The sequence below is a fragment of the Calidris pugnax genome, unplaced genomic scaffold (assembly GCF_001431845.1).
Source record: "Calidris pugnax isolate Ruff unplaced genomic scaffold, ASM143184v1 scaffold8, whole genome shotgun sequence".
Taxonomy (NCBI): Eukaryota; Metazoa; Chordata; class Aves; order Charadriiformes; family Scolopacidae; genus Calidris; species Calidris pugnax.
Genome location: NW_015090830.1, coordinates 13,696,214 through 13,712,725, shown reverse-complemented (window position 1 = coordinate 13,712,725; position 16,512 = coordinate 13,696,214). Strand labels below are relative to the sequence as shown.

Sequence of the window (16,512 nt, the reverse complement as noted above, 5' to 3'; positions counted from 1 at the left end):
CCACTGGGGCAAGCGTCCCCACTTGTCAAAGTGCTGTGGAGTAAACTGGCTACCAGTGATGGGGATGTGTGTCTTGGCTGAAAATTGCCATCTACACAGTAGCACGGTGCAGTTACAACTGGATTTGTGTGGTAACCACTCAGGATTTGCTTGCTCCATACCCCATGTACCTTTGATACTGATGGACTGACTGCAAGGATTCCTGTCCTGGTCCTGCTTAGTTCACAAAATGTGATGAGATTGAAGCTTCTAATGCTTTCTGTGTAGCTTCTGATCTTTTGCTGTGCAACTAAGAAAGCCACATCCCTGCTAAAAGAAAGAGGTGGCTCTGCTGACTTCCCTGAGAAGTGTCAAAAACCCCATAGATTGTGTTGTTGGATTGGGTTTGTTGTTTGTTTTTTTTTTTTTTTTTAATAATACTGAATCATTTGGGGCTTTCTGATGTGTTGCATTGTCTGAAAAATAACTGGTGCTTTGCTTCGCATTTACAGTATTGTATTTAACATATATTTTTAAAAAACTTCCATCCAGCTACCGAAATTAGTTTGTAAATAAATATTTCACTTTTGGGCAAAGGAAGAAAACTCTTTTGCATTGGAGCCGTACCGAGCTCTTAGCACCTCTCTGGAGCCACGTGTGTGATCCAACCCAGCCACCTGCTGCTCAGCTGGCCACTGCGCACAGATTGCAGGCAGGTGTTTGTTGACAGCAGGGGGTTTGGTGCTGTGATTGTTCAGAGCAAGCTCTGAGTTCTGGGGATGCAGTTCCGAGTCGGGAAGCCAACTTCAGCTTTCCTGCAGCAGGGAATTCAGCTCATTACTCTTCATGTTCCGAGATACGCTGCTGGACCTCAGCCTTGATCAAAGGTTTTCAGTATATAACCTGAAAAATCCGTGCTAACAGTCCACGTAGAAAATTCTGATTACTGTCTTCTCTTGACTAAAGGGTATTTTTATTGGAGATTAATTTTGTTGGAAGGCTCCTGGCTGGGTAGTCTTCATATTAAGTTCTTGTGCATGACAAAAATGCAGGACTTAAGCCAAGGATCATGGTATAACTGAAATGTTTCAGGAATTGAACTGATTGCATGGCTGCATACAGTTACAGGGTTTCAGTCAGATTCTTTAAACGTTTCTATGTGTTCTCATTCCTCAAGTAAGTACCCCTGTGCTTCACAGCAGGATGGCATAGTGTGGTAGGAGCTACTTTGTTGAGTTGGTGTCTGCCATTTCAAGATATTTAGAAAGATGGGAACAGAGGTGAAAACGTGGATTATATTAATTTTGCCAAGAGTACTCTGGATTACTTATGCCAATGAACCCATGTTCATTTTAATTCCTAAGATACAGAGAGTTGATGGTAAGTATTTCTTTAAATGGCCCCTGATTTGCAAGCCAACCCCAGCTTGAAAAACAAATCAATGGATTGTTAAACTTAAAGATGTTTTTCTCTCTTACAGGTGTACAAGAGGTTGATGTGCTTGTCTTTGACTCATCGGGCAGTTAGAAGTGTTGGGCTATTGCAGTCTGAGGTATTTTTCCATTCTTACTTTCTTCTATTAGCAAAAAGAATGGTATAACCTCACCAGATTTTCTTAACTTTGCTAGCACCTGCGAGTGCTGAAGTCTAGTTGACTATAAAGTTGTATCCAAGGGAAGCACCAGACTGTAGTTTCTTGCCTGCAGTTAACAGAAATCTTTATTCAAAGACTTAATTTTCTGTTTACAGCTGCTCTTTTAGTTATTTAAGACTCAAGGTATGACTTAAAAGGGGATGTGGGGATGCAGAAGTAGGCATTGTCTTACCTGTAATTTTACACACAAGTTATGCAACAATAGAACTTGCAGAAGATTGTTATATTAAGTACCCACAAAGAATCATTCATTTTTCTTCCTATTACAGAGAAAATACCATAACTGTAAGATATAAAGTGTAAACTGATAAGTTCCCCAGCTGTCTAGCAGGGGCATTGTGTTCTATCTGCTAAAAAACAACTGAGGTGGTGGCTGAAATCATAATATGACTAAATTAAAAAAAAAATAAATAAATTAATACTTACTGTGTCAATCCAATAATAAGATTAACTAACTTTTGAAAAAAAGCAGATGAGCACCTTCAGCATAGTACTAGAATGACAAAATATATGACACCAAAAATTGCTCTTGAAGGGGAAAAATTTCTCATGCTTTGTAAAACTTTTCCACAACTTTTTGCGATGCAGTGTATGATGGCCAGAAGATGATCACTCATGGAGCCCTGAGATTTAAATGCAAAGTGACTGACCGGGGTCATGCATGTGCTAATGCAAGAAGTAAGGCTTTCTGTACCTGTGAAGGCTTAGACGTTACCATTTACTTTCTGTGGCATCTTTATTAGAAGTCATTGCCTAGAACAGAGGATATATTGGTTAGTTATAACCTGTTAGTGGGCTATAATTATTTTTTCAAGCTCAAGATTATTTACTAACAAACACTGAGGACTGTAACAAAAATACGAGTTTTGCTTTGCTGGGCTAGTATTTGGAGGACATAAAGTGTTGCTATTTGGGTCAGATGTTAGAGGACATTCCTGCTGCATGCTTCTGCAATATGCTAGGCAGGGGATTTAGTGATGAAGAATACCAGCAAAGCATCAAGACCAGTTTAGAATTACTAGCAAGACATTTCAGATTCTTACTCTTGGTAACGTTACCTTTTATATATTGCAAGAAATTGAAACTACCAAGATAATTCAGCTGTAAAATATGTCACAACTATTCTTTTCTGGGGTTGGACACGCATTGCCAAAGGTTTTGGTCAATAGCTGCCCTGTCTTGTCTAAATGGTGGGTCATAAAACTGGCAGCAAGTGTCTTCCACAGCACCTGATGAGGCCCAGAAGCTGATAATACTGATAGCTTTTGAAAGCTTTGAGCAAAGTGTCTTTCTAAAGATGAGCAAGTCTTTCGACAAGCTTAATTTATGTAAATTTGCATGTTTTTCTTTTTAACCCATAATTCCCTTGTTTTTGTTGTTTCGTTGGAGCTTTCTCATTACTTGAATTAATGCAGTAATTAATTAGATTAGTATTTTTATCCTGCTAGTCCTCTGAAAGGCATGGAGGAATAAGGCAAGATGTGGTCATGAAAAGGTCTGAAAACTGAAAAGTTAATGGATTTAGAGTTTAGACAAGTCCAGGTTAGCAAAGGTTTTCATAGCATGTAGATCTGAGTCTGGGATCTTGTCTGGTGCTCACCTGGGAGCTTTTTGAGCACTGTGTGTGGGAACATGTGGGTTGAGGTGGAAGTAGGGGTGGAAGACTCCTGATTTGCACAAATTTAGCTGAATCTACACAGAGGAATAATGGAGTGAGGAGGCACCCCTGAATCACTGGTTCAGAGCAATCCCAGCAGCCAGGACTGCTGTGATCAGCACCAGTCGTGAGGCTTGTCCTCATTCATTCCTTCCCTTACTTCTCCCTTCCCTTTGAAACTATTACTTGTCTCCCCCACTTTCAGAGCAGGGTTAATCAAGGTATCTTTTCCAGTGCTGGAGTGAACCCAAGCAGCATGTGTTCGCCTTCAGAGGGCAGCACAGCTCGGCAAAATGTTCAGAGGTGCTTTTTGATTCCTCAGCTCCCAGTAGGTTTTTCTGTCAGTCCGGAACAAAAGGAGATTGTGCCCCTCAGGACAGCTCCATCAGACAGTGCAGTCTAATGGGCTTACTAAAATGTTGGCAACAACAAGTTAATGTTTTAAAGCCTCATCGTGCTTCGTGGCCTCTTTCCAAGCAAAGTATTATTTATCTTTTCCCTTCCTCCCTATGGTAATTAGCAAGATGCTATGCTGAAAATGGAGTGGCTGCTTCCTGCTTTCTCCCTCCTGCTGATGTGCAACTTTTTTATATTCCATCTAAAGAGCATCATCTCCACTGTTTGAAGAAATCTGTGCTGAATTAAAAAGTTCATCAGAACCAGATGCACTCAGAAATGGACATTTCACCCCACACCATTTCCTGTCCCTCTGAAACAGAACCAAGGCAAAAATGTCCATTTCTTCTCAGGATGACATATGAAGTCTCCTTGTAGGATTGGCAATGCTGCTTTCAACAAGCAGAAGCCAATCTCCTAGTGAAATTGCTTCAAGAGCACAAGATGAAAGCATGAGATTAAAAAATAATGAAGTATAGGTCTTTGTTTTCTGGCTTTAGAGACCCTGGGGCTCAACTTTTGAAGCTCACTTAAGGGCAAGAATGGTCTCTTCTTAAGAGTTGCATGCTGATATACTGGCGTATTTATTTATCTTCAGAGTGTAGAGCTTTAAGGAAATACCAAATATTGTAGTGTCAATGAAAAATTAGGGATGAGATTTAGATCCCAGCAGGTGGCAGTTGCTTCCGCTGTAAGGAGCACTGAGCACTACCAAAATCTGCCATACCCTCATCTCTTTTTCTCTTAAATAAGTTGTGCCACTAAAAAGTAAGGCAGACCATGAGAAAAGCCATGCCATAGCCCGTGTCGGGGAATTCAATACATGTGAGAAAGATCTCATACTGATATAAGCTGTTTCTCCCAATAGTACCATACCAGTGCCAAAGGTATGGATAGCAAGAAACATTAACTAATGCACCCAATGAATTGCACTGCAGTTCTTTAGAAAATTAACTAATCAATATTGTTTCAATTATTTAGCTGGTTGGACTCACAGATAAAAAAACTGGATGATACAGCTGGTAAGGAGTTGTCCAGGCTTTTATACTAAATATTTATGTGAGATCATGACTTCTGTTTTAGTTTCCGTGTGTTTACTGTTTTCTGTGCACAAAGAGTTTAAATCCTCAGTTAACCTCTGGGCTTTTTTTTCCCCCTTTTCTCTGAGTATTTTCTCTCTTGTTAAAAGAAAAATTCTTGGCCAAAATGATTTCTATCATTTTCCATATGACTTAAAACTAAAAGTAATTAGACAAGCTGGTTGTTTGAAGTTCTGTTTAACCTGAAGATACGTTTTCTGGCTGACGTGGTTAATTCATCATCTGAATTACCAAGAGCCACTGCGCATGTTCAGCGTGTTTCCAGCCAGGCTCTGCTCTCCAGGACTTTGTCTGTGGTTTTTGTCTTTTATTGTTATTAAGTAGTCGGGGATTGCATAGGCCCCTTAATGAATGAGAGTAAGAATATGTATTTAATTGGTTCCATAAGATGACATGACAGAGCTAGACAGGTTTGCTACAGTTAAAAAATAAAAAAAATAAAAAAGCCAGTTTCTGATTTCAGTTGCATCTTCTTATCTCAGTAAATTCAAATGAATTGCACTGGTCTTATTCCTGTCTAGTGAAAACATATTAAAAAATCAGCACAAATGTCTGTCCCCAATACATCTGAGTACTTGGTCGGGTTTATGTGCTTTACCAGGATTTTTGGTCATATCTAAATACCTAAAAACATGTAACAGTGAAAGTATTACTGAACATGCTCTGAATTAACTCATCTGTGTAAATTTATCTCTAGGATAAGGTGACTTAAAACCCAGAGACAACTGTCCTCTTTATCCATGCTATGGTGTTTACTTACTAGGAAGAGCGACTTTAACGGTATGAATCAGATAGAAAGCAGCCAAATGGTGGTGATGGGTGGTGGTTTTGCTTTTAAATTACCGAAATCAAAGGGCTCTCGTAAAGAGACTGTGTAAGCAGCAGTACGAAGTCTGGCTTACTCATCACACCACAGCGAGCAACTAGTGCTCTGACTCCGAAATAGAAAGTGAACTCCCTCTGCTGTCATCTTCTCTTCTGCTGGGAGAAACTCACATGGCGTCTTCTCAAACCAACAGCCTGTTGCAAATTGGTTTTGAACAGGGCAGCTCATGTTCAAGTACTTGTCAGCCCCTCCTAGGAAATTTAACTGCAGTCAGTCTGACTTTTTACTGTTGTGGCCTCCTTGGTTAACAGAAACAAAAGATTTTTTTTTTTTTATATGGGAAGTATTTAATTTTTTTTATATTGTGGGTGTGGATTTATGACTGTTATTTAGCTAAGACTAAGGTTGGGCTCCTGATTTTATATTGAGATTTCTGATGTGACATTCTCTCATCCTGTATGTTGAATCTTTAACTCGTGATAATTACATTTTCTTCCTTTTTCCTCAGCATCTCATACTGAAAATGACCGTGCTTTGAACTCAGTGAGACCTGTGTTCATTCAATGGTTCTGAAAATGAAGAAAGAACAAGTCCTTTGCATGAGCTAGTTGAATCAGCATTTCATTTTTTTAGAAATGTGAGTACAGATGGCATTCCAGTTTTCCCAGCTGAAGTCAGCCCTTGTCAGTCACTTGTTCTGACAGGAGCACCAGGGGAAAAAAAAAAGAATAATAAGGAAAAACACTCATGACCATTTTATTGTGGGACATGAATTCTGGGAGGGGAATATTTGCCAGTAGGTTTGCTGGTTTGTTTTTTTTTTTTTAAATGGTTGAATGTGAAGCTGACTTTCTTGAGATTCTTGTTGCTGAGATTTCTGTAGAAAACCAAATTTGTCTCAATATAATGGCTCAGTTACTGAATACTGAGCCCAAAGTAATAAATGAATGGATGACCCTCCTCATGAAGCTACGCTGATTTGTACTGTTATGCAAGGTTTTACCTTTCTTCTGATCTCCTGGTAATTACAGCCCTAAAAGCTTGTAGACGTCATGCATCTTGCGTGCACTGGCTGCGTTTAGGCATATAAAGATAAGAATGTAATTACAATGGAGATTTCGAGCCTTACTTTGCCAAAACTTTGCCATCTATGGCAGCAGCAGCTTTTTGCTAGAAGGCTGGAGATGAAAGCCCAGAAACCCAGAACTAATGCAGTGCCAGGCTGTTCCAAATCTTACATGGGTTTTGTGCTCATATTTTCCTCAGGTATTTGCAAAGCATTGGGGTTTCAAGGCATTCAGCACAGAAGGGGTTACGTCCCCATCTGCACTCTGCAATCCAGGCTCTCCTTTACCAATGTGCCAGAGCCTTTGCAACGGAGGTGTTGCTGACACACGGAGAGGTATTAACTAATGTGCCCACCAAGGGCTTGTGGCATTTCACCCAAACCCTTCCTCTCTCCTGGTTCCCCGTGGCTGCTTGCAGCTGCAGTCATTGCGCTGACAGGGGAAGCTGACGGTTCATGCAATCACCTCTTCTACTGACTAATTTGTTTTTCAGCATTTTCACCGACTCTGAACAGGCCAAGGACTTCACAGAGCTGATCACACCTGCTGCACCAGTGGTTTTCTACAAAACCAGCCTTCAGGCAGATGACAGTTATTTTTGTACTCTGAAATACTAAACTCCATTTTGAACACAAGTTTAAGAAAAAGATTTTTATTTGTTGCTTAGAGACAAAATCAATATACAGTTTGCAATTACAGAAATTATTGAGCCCCACTTAAAACTGAGGTTGTAAAGGTAAACATTATATTGGGTACTGTACACAAGCAAATAACCTCCAGAAATAAACGCAGAACATTAACAGTATGTAATTACAGTGGCTTTCAGCCATAAGGCTTTTGTGCATTAAGAGGTAGGGGAAGTCAGCTCTGTGAAGACTGAATAGATAAAGTACATAAAGAGACATATCGGGTATCTACTGCAGATTATACACAGTCATCCTCTGGGAAGCTGATGTATTTTTGGAGGATCACATAGAATCTGGCCAGAATCTAACATCATATTGAAAGCTTCTGAACTTGCAGAAAGGCATCCATTAGTTTCAAGCACCTAAAACCTCTAAGTCCTGACACACTTCACATTCTCAGTAACTAAAATGGCACCAGACTATATGTTTTAAAAATTCTTTTTAAATGTGTCACCTAAAGTTGTAATTAATTTCTTCTCCTCCTCCTCATTCAAAAGCTGCAAGTTCTTTGGCTAATGACTGGAAGGGGTTACTTTTGTTTAAATAGCTTAATCCTTTCTCTATTAATAAATGTCTCTAAACAAATGTTATCTGACCTTCTAGTTCAGGACAGAAATGGGTAAACTCAGCTGTTCAGGAACATGTCTTTTGGTGCCCAGAAGTATTTTATTAAGATAGCTTTGAAAAGCAAGACTTTAGGGAGGAATACCTTTGCGTGTATACTAGGATGCTCTTGCATAAGGAATGGCTGGATTATTTTAAGTTATCACACCAGGGGGCTGTCAACACAGTGAAACCCATGCAAGGATGCATACAGGGTGATCCCATGCTTTAAAAGGCACAAGTTTCTTCCCAGAGTATTTCTAGTCCAATTTAAAAAGATTTCTTCTGCCTACAGTTAAGATTTTCCCAGTTATTAAAGATTAGGTCAATCTCAGGAAAGAAAAAATAAATTTCTCCTCAGTTTTTCTGCAGTTATTTTAATGGGAAAGGCAGAATCTCATTCAAAGTTACTAGGAACTGAGGACAGGAGCATTAACTTCCCACATCAAAATACAACTCATTCAGCAGCAAAGCGTTCATTGACTACAGCAGGAGCTGGTGTGCAAATGCGAAGTTCTCTTTTATGGAGAAGCGTATCTGCCGAGGAAAAGGATGCTTTGTGTTGGGTTGTGGCGAATAAAGAACAGGAAAGGGTGGTCAGCATTGAACTCCTCCTCCATAATCATGCAGAGCATAGCAATGCCAGCAGTGGCAGCTGCCGCTTCCGTGCCTTCCTCGTTGACTTCTACAAAAGCCTTGTGGACAACTTTAGAGAGGAAGAGGTCACGTGCCCCTGATATCCCTGACAAGTCGGCCTTGCTGCCATCAAACACATCCACCAGGCCCAGGGCGGCTAAATCTGATCTAAGGTCATAGCTTGCTTCTAGCTTAAACTTTGGCAAGTGCACACGAACATCGCTGGAATACAGATGCTCTGGGCATGTCCATTCCTGGAGCTTCTCTAAGGTAAGCTGCTTTTCCAGCTGGAATGAAAGAGACAGGGATCATTAAATATCACCAGTGCAGAAATACTTCATTTTCAGTAACATTTACAAGGCTTTATAGGGCACTATGCAACTATAAAGCAACTATACAAAATTGACTATACCCATATCTTTCATAGCTCCATATAGATCAAACAAATGCTATTAAAATTAAGTAGAGTCGGTGCAGTTTTTACTTCACAAAGTAATGCAGACACTTGCTTCTTGCTGCAATGTCCAGAAGGGAAAAACATGCGCTGATAGCAACTAAACCCAGTCATTCTTACTGTTTAATCTAACTAAATGCAATTACATAATTAAAAACAAGTAACAAAATCAATCATCAGAGAGCTCAAAGAAGTGGATTTGTTCCCGGTCATTTAATGAGAAACAGTCTCACTACTTTAGGGCTAAGAAAATAGAGACTTTCAAGGGTAATGAAAGAAAAGTTCTGTCATTAAAGATGGCAAGGCAAGATAATTCTCATAGTTTAAGTTTGTTTTCCCAGTCTCCCTCAGGGCTGAGTTCAGCGAGCCCATGAACACAACTAAGAAAACCAGAACACAACTTACAGAATCATAGAATGGTTTGGGTTGGAAGGGACCTCAAAGATCATCTAGTTCCAACCCCCCTGCCATGGGCAGGGACACCTCCCACTAGAGCAGGTTGCTCAAGGCCACATCCAGCCTGGCCTTGAACACTTCCAGGGATGGGGCATCCACAGCTTCTCTGGGCAACCTGTTCCAGTGTCTCACCACCCTCATAGTAAAAGATTTCTTCCTGCTGCAGCACATGCACGTGTTCTTCACTGCAGTGCTAACAGCACTGTCTAGAAAAATGCTTTGATAGATACGGGGCTCTGAGAACATGGGTTCACCAAGGCTTTCGTTTTAAGTGGTTGCACTTATCCATTAAATTACTGCATTAGCTTAGATGGGTCACCTTCTGCAGTCCCGTGGAGTCATCTTCAATGTCATCAGGTAACAGGATGATCATACTAAGTTCTCTTCCATCATAAGGCAGCTCTAAAATACGCAATTTCTCTTCAGGAATATACCCAAAACGGAATTTCTTTTTCTGATACATCATTTTCACTGTCTTGGTTTCATTCTGGAGGGACACAAGGTACAAAAAGTAAAAGTTAAGAAAATACTAATTTTAAGTACCAATAGGAAATAAGTTAAAAATTGCTTTCTTGCAGAAACTTTTCCTCCATTGTATCAGGTGATTACAAAACTGCCTTCATCAGACTCCTGACTGCCAGTTTAATAACAGCTTCTTCTCAAGACATAATGTGTTTGTATTATATTTGGTTCTCTTTTAGCTTCTATACCACAGTCCTTGCAGAAACCAAAACGACTGCTTTGAGTTGCTGTACCTTTATGTTGTTCTAGCGCCAGAAACGACAGCGTTAAGAGTCAACAAAGATCAACTCTGTTCAGCACAAAGCAGATGAATGCACACTCTCTTGTAAAGCTGTTCACATAAGCAGAACATAGAACAAGAAAATAGGGCTTAACCACAACATGCAAACACTTTAATACTGTTTACCCACCATCACAAAGAGGCACAGTTCACTGTGCCTGACACTGCTAGCAGACAGAAACCCAGGCAGGGTCCAAAATCTATACATAAGAATTTTGTCTCTGATGCTATTCCAGTAAGTAAGTGAGAGAACAAATATCGCTTGCTGAATACAGAAAACTACTGAAATCAATAAAAAACCCTTTGGGTGAACTTAAAACATTCAAGCAAGACTTCAGGTTTGGTTTTTTTTTTTTTTATCATTCTGTCTGTAAGCAGAACTTCACTTTAGCACCTATATTATTTGACCTTTTTGTTACATGTACTACCAAGATATATCTGTATTACCTTATTTAACCGAAACGGCATGTCAGTGGTCTCAGCTGCTTCAAATTTCTCTGCCCAGTTCCCTTTGAAATAAATAGCATTCACCAGTACAAGCCTGGTCGAGACATCAACTGAGCCTTCAGACAGCAGGTTAGGGATTTTGCCTTCAGAGGGGGCACACAAAAAAAAAAAAAAAAAAAAAGTCACAATAAAATCTTTTAATACATGAAGAAACTGATGCCATAGAAAAACTACAAGTTCAGTACGTGTCTCTCTACTTCACCATACTTTTTGATAGTACACATGACTGTAACTTTTGATATACAGCAATTTGATGAAAATGTAGTATTTTTAGCTTCAACGGTCACATGTGACTCCTCATACAAGAACTAGAAAACACCCACATTTAGGATGACTGGGTTTAGAAATATATATACAATATGGACAGGGACTGTCTGAAACAAATTCTCCAACTCATGAGTATAAAACTCATCAGATGCCTAAACATAAGGCATCTCTCCTGCACTCATCAGCCTGAACACAAATAACGGAACAGCCTCAGGACTTATGGTACTGTTTAAACGTCTTGCTTAAGTATTTTCTGGTTCTGTCAACGCATCAAGTGAATATCCCAGGGCAAAATTAAATTATTCTAAAGGTGGCAGGAAATAAAGCCTATTCCTGCTCCCAAATTATGAAACACAGCCAGTTACTTTATTAACCAAAGTAGTTTACCTTCAGTTTTCTCCTCTACCCACTGGTTAATTTCTTTCCTGGCTTCCTCACAAGCCTGAAGAAAATCAACTGTAGCCAAATCAGCTCCATATAATTTCTGAGTATTAGTCAGGAAATCCTAGATTTTGGAACAATAAGAATAGCTTTCAGTGCATGCAGATAAGAAAACATTTCTTTATGATGTAGATAAGGCACACGTCAAACAGATTATCACCCGCCCTGAGGTGGGGTTCTAACAGTGCTCTGCCTGGGGGTGTTCTGGGGTTGGGTTTTTTTCCCCTTCCCAGAGTAAGCCTCATAGCAGAGCTGTCACGTCTAGACCTGATGAGGTGCTCACTGCAGGTGTTGCAATATTTACCTGTCATTCTCCTGAAACAGGCTCAAGCACAGCTAGAATAAAACAAAACTCTCCGAAAGAGCTGAAGAGGGATAAAAATAGCTACCTAAGTACACACAAAGGTATAAGTCACTGGGGAAAAGGCACGTTGTCTAAACATGTTGGGCATCCCCTCCCAAATAAATACAGTGTTTTCAAAACTATTTAAGCAATGTGGTACTAGACCAATGAAAATCCTAAGAAGATGATTGCAGCAGACACAGAGCTGGTTGCATCCTACAAAGCTGGTTGCAACAGAGTGGGATGTTATGGTAGTTACTCTAAACTAAGAACCTAGACAAGTCATTTTTCGCTTGAGCCCAAGCCCATCAGAACCAAACAAGCAATGAAAAGGACTTGCTGTGTAACATGGCTTAGGTGAGATGCACAGATGTCTAGGGGTATGGAAATGCACATGCACGTATGCAATGCTTTTGTCGACTGCCCAGTAACATTTAGAAATATGCCTAGAAATATTTCTACTTCAAAAATAGTCAAATAGCTGCATTTTCCCACCAGGTTCCACCACACCACCAGGATCTGCACCAGCGTACCGGCAAAAAGCTGTAGGACTTCTCTCCAAAAAGCCTGTTGGCAAGCCGTAAGAGATAGGGAGCATTGCTTCTGTTTATATCCGCAGTCAGGGTCTGAAATCTTGAATGAATATCTTCAACTTCGTCAAAATGAAGCGTCTGAAATAAAAGAAGTGAACAAGCTGCTGCTTATACTGTCTCTGAAGAACATACAGTATATCTATAGGGTGGGTCTGATCCAGCTGGTAGGTAGGCTGAAGAAAGAGAAAAGAAGAGGCTGGAAGGTGCTTAGAGACTTCTCTACACCTCAAAGAATGAAGCTGTGGCTGCCTGTATCCACCACTTGTATTAAGCTCCTGGTTTACAGGCAGTCACAGCTGAAGCTGTTGATGATAACCCCCAGGGGTCCTGCCTGGGTGAGGTCTGTGTGATTCCCCTCTGTGGGGCACCTGGCACAAGGACTCATTCCCAGGTGTGGACCTGAAACGACAGATGATACCACAGAGACCACTTCACCTTTCTTGCTTCCCCCTTTGGCCCAAGGGAAGCTGAGGTTCTGCTTTTCAGAACGTACAATCAAATCTGGCACAGGGCTTATCTGAGCACTCAAGAGAGGCGAGGTCTTAAGAAAACCTAGAACAATTATCTTTTATGGTTTTATGAAAATATAACCGGTTATATACACATGTAATTGTATCTTCCTAACAATTAAATGCATTACTGCAGTCTCTCTCTACTAGTACCTCCTCCTTTCCCAGAGGCAGGCTGGCCAGCCAAGCCTTACAGAGACGACAGCGGAAGCTGCCAGACCTCATTGAGAGGGAAGACTAGACCAAAGTAGGAACATGCACATTAAAACCTAAATCCTGCATTTCTCAGCAGTGAAGCCCAGTGTGAAACAGCCACTGGATCCAAAGGAAAGCCCTCGTTTTATCTCACTGGGTTTTTGGTCAGACCTTGCTGTCCACGTTACTGCAAGCTGTGCTGTGCATACAGGCAGCTGAGCAAAACATCACGGAGGCAACTTACAATAGGGTTATGATCACAGAAACAAATTTCTATATGCTTGCAAACATCCCTTGACAGTTACCAATCACTGTGTCCCTAATTAGCTATGGTTTCATAAGTAAAGCCTTAGGGAATGGGAACATGCATTATTGAAGGTGACTATGCTGAAACACATTTTTTCCCCCCCAAGTTCCTTTTGCATGATTTCTGCTGTCAGTAGGTTTATCTTAGGCGGGGCTGTCTGATTACATGAATTATATGTTCAAAGTCTGTTTGTACAAGTAGTGAGAAAATCATTTTATTGTCTTACTCAGTAAGCACAGTACCCCTCAACAGTGTAAAACTGCTCCTCCTAAAGTCCAGAATACAAAGGTGAAATTATTCACAGGCAAATACATGGTGATGACTGCAACCAGAAGCCTCATCTGCCCTTTTGCACTACCGGGTGTTAGCCTAACAAAGGGAAAAAATAATAGCCACTGAGTCCTTTCAGGGCAGGAGGCCTCAGGGGAAACTGGCACACTCCTATCTACACCATTTTTGCAATTGGTAATTAGGTGTTTTTAAAACTATTGCAACCTCACTTAAGGCTATGGTAAGAATAAGCATATGTGCTCAGCTCCTCCAAGATACCCGAGTGCCTCGCTGTTACCAACTGACAGATACTTAGGTAGCATCATCATGTAATATCATACTTGTCATGTTTTAAACATAAAACTATGTATTATTATTATTGTGTTTCTTACAAAATACACAGTGTTATTAGCAATAAGTGTACCATTTGCAACTTTGTATTACAAAGCAATAGTTCCTTATCAAAATGGCTCACAAAAACTCATACGGCCTTGCTGCTGGAAACTCCAATCAATTTAAATGGAGACTGATTAATTAATGAAATTAGTTTCGTACTTCAACAATTAACTTAATAAGTGAAATTAACTGAGAAACAGGGGCCATCACAAATATGGGAAGAATGGAGCCCAAGGAAGACTCAGTGAGCCTGACAGAAATCTTGTCCTGAGCACATAAAAATAGTACCCTCCTCTCATTTTTGCTGCTCCAAAACACAACAATTTTCCATGTAAATAAAATATAAAGCACAAGAGAATTTTTTTTTTCCACTAACCTTCAGCACCTGTGCCCCTGTGTTCCCTTTGGCCCCTAAAAGGACCATGGCCAGGGCTGCAGAGACACTGACAGGGGAGAAGAAAACATTTCCTGTTGGGTTGACTTCGTTGAACCTTCTGAAGAGATCGAGTGCAAATCTGCTGTTGGCGTTACGCAGGTTCTCCATGGTTATAGCTGGAAAACAGACAAGACACTAAGGACCACGGGAAACACTCATAAAAAAAAAATAACCTAACCCTGCGTGACTCACAGAGTCTGAATTAATCCGGTTGCAGCTGGGTACAGAAACAGCAACAATTTAATTGTCAGAGCATCTTCTCCATTTTCAAAAAAAAAAAGCAGTCACATTGAAAAAGCATATTTTTTCCCCACATGAATTGTATATCCCAACTTTCCCTATCTTTAAAGACATTATTTAAGAAAATCCCTTGCCTTCTACCTTGAAATGGGAAGTCTATGTGCTGGCAGGATTGCTAGTTAAGCCTTTCAGTCTTACAGACCCAGAGAGCTCGCTCACACAGCCTTCCCCCCCAAGGTCTTCTACCCCAATCCCGCACGGAAAGCACCCGCAGTAACAGCTCGGGGAGGTTTTGACACCTTTCTGCAAGCTGCCCCGTCTTCATGGCACAAACCGCGCCACAAAGAGGTGTCAATCCTGCCGAAGGCTTAAGCATAGGCTTACCTTCAGCTGTGTAAAGCACCACTATTTCCACCAGCCCTCTCTCTGTGTGGAGAACAAGTGAGTTACCTACCCACAGCATCCAGCTACACCTGCATCCCGAGGGGGCCGAGCAGCCCTGAGCGCATGGGCAAGAGAGCCCGGGGGTTTGGCTACCTGAGAGCGACGTACCGGCTAGCGAAGGCAGAAGGGAAGAGCAGAGGAGACAGAGCTTCAGGGCTGACACCGGGCCACCGGAGCAGTGATTCATTTTAGCGAGATGCCCTCCACGCCTTGGCCCTTGGAGTGGGGTGGGGAGAAGGGTGGGAGGGCTGGCTCAGGTGTCCAAACCTCCCCAAGGGCTCCCGGCAGCATGGCTCTGCTGGAACACCTTCCTGCTCAGGGCCCTGCTCCTCCCTGCAGCGGGGCTTTGGGATTTGGCAGTTTCCAGCGTGTTTCCCCCTCAAGGAGTTTCATTTTAGACACAGGGATTTGGGCGTCTGCCCCCAGCCAGCAGGACAGCAGCCCAGTAATGCTCTTCCAACCACCATCCAGCCCCAGGCACTGGAATTGGGGCAGTCCCAGCACAGTCTGTCTGTAGGAATCACCACGTAACACTATCTCCCTCCCCCGCCAAGACGACAAACGCCCTACAGCCTTGCAACGCGCTCTTCCCCCGCTCTAGGCTAAAAAAAAAAAAGAGCCCCTCAAAAATAAGCGCCGAAAAAACCAACAAACAGAACAAACCAAACCAAGCCCAAACGCAAACCCGAGGGGACTGTCACTTTCTGTTCCTCTCACCCCCGCGCTGCGCAACGGCTTCCACTCACACCGCCCGTCCCGCAGCCCCAAGGATGGGAAAGGGGGGGAACAAAAGAATAAAAACCTGCTTTTCCTCCCGTTATTATCCCATTCCGCCCACCGTTGGGAGTCCCCCCACTCCCCTCCTCCCGCCCCACCGAGCCTGGTACCTGCCCGGCCCGGCGCGCAGCTCCCCGCGGCCGGCGGAGCCCCCGGGCGGGGCAAGGGGCGGAGCGGACCGGAGCCCCGGGGAGACCGGATTTCCCGGGGAAAATAAAACCTGCATCAAGCCCGCTCCGCCCCGGTGACAGCACCGAGCCCCGGCGACGTCCCCCCTCCCGGTGATAAAGGTTTAGGCTTCGCCACCTCCGAGCAAGGGCCACCCCAAACCTCACCGTCAGAAAATGGCACGTTTAGCAATTAACTCCACGCAGAAGCTGGCTGTGCTCTGTCAAGAAATAACTGTTCTCTTCATATTGCAATTTTTTTTAAAAAAGCAACATCATTTACAGTTGGGGAAAAAAATGGAGC

The 16,512-nt window shown here is 42.0% G+C and overlaps 1 protein-coding gene across 6 annotated transcripts; it reads right to left on the bottom strand.

The window, feature by feature from the left end:
• Positions 1 to 7,315: 7,315 nt before the first annotated feature.
• Positions 7,316 to 16,301, bottom strand: LOC106887443 (leukocyte elastase inhibitor-like). 6 transcript variants are annotated; one of them, XM_014940968.1, is made up of 7 exons: positions 16,152 to 16,301; positions 14,521 to 14,696; positions 12,408 to 12,545; positions 11,478 to 11,595; positions 10,764 to 10,906; positions 9,834 to 10,001; positions 7,316 to 8,891 (listed from the first exon to the last, which is right to left on the bottom strand). In XM_014940968.1, the coding sequence occupies exons 2-7, from the start codon at positions 14,686 to 14,688 to the stop codon at positions 8,490 to 8,492; spliced, it is 1,137 nt and encodes a 378-aa protein (XP_014796454.1). In that variant the 5' UTR covers positions 14,689 to 14,696; positions 16,152 to 16,301; the 3' UTR covers positions 7,316 to 8,489. The 6 variants fall into 6 exon arrangements, with proteins under 6 accessions (XP_014796454.1, XP_014796458.1, XP_014796452.1 ...); XM_014940972.1 differs by lacking the exon at positions 16,152 to 16,301 and adding an exon at positions 16,067 to 16,085; XM_014940966.1 differs by lacking the exon at positions 16,152 to 16,301 and adding an exon at positions 15,358 to 16,001.
• Positions 16,302 to 16,512: the final 211 nt, after the last annotated feature.

Coding starts and splice junctions, on each gene's coding strand:
- LOC106887443 (XM_014940966.1), bottom strand. CDS start 15,451: ATGAATCACTGCTCCGGTGGCCCGGTGTCAGCCCTGAAGCTCTGTCTC. Junction 12,546..14,520: donor CAGGGGCACAGGTGCTGAAG/GTTAGTGGAAAA, acceptor CTTTTATTTCAG/ACGCTTCATTTTGACGAAGT. Junction 10,907..11,477: donor GGTAGAGGAGAAAACTGAAG/GTAAACTACTTT, acceptor CCCCCTCTGAAG/GCAAAATCCCTAACCTGCTG.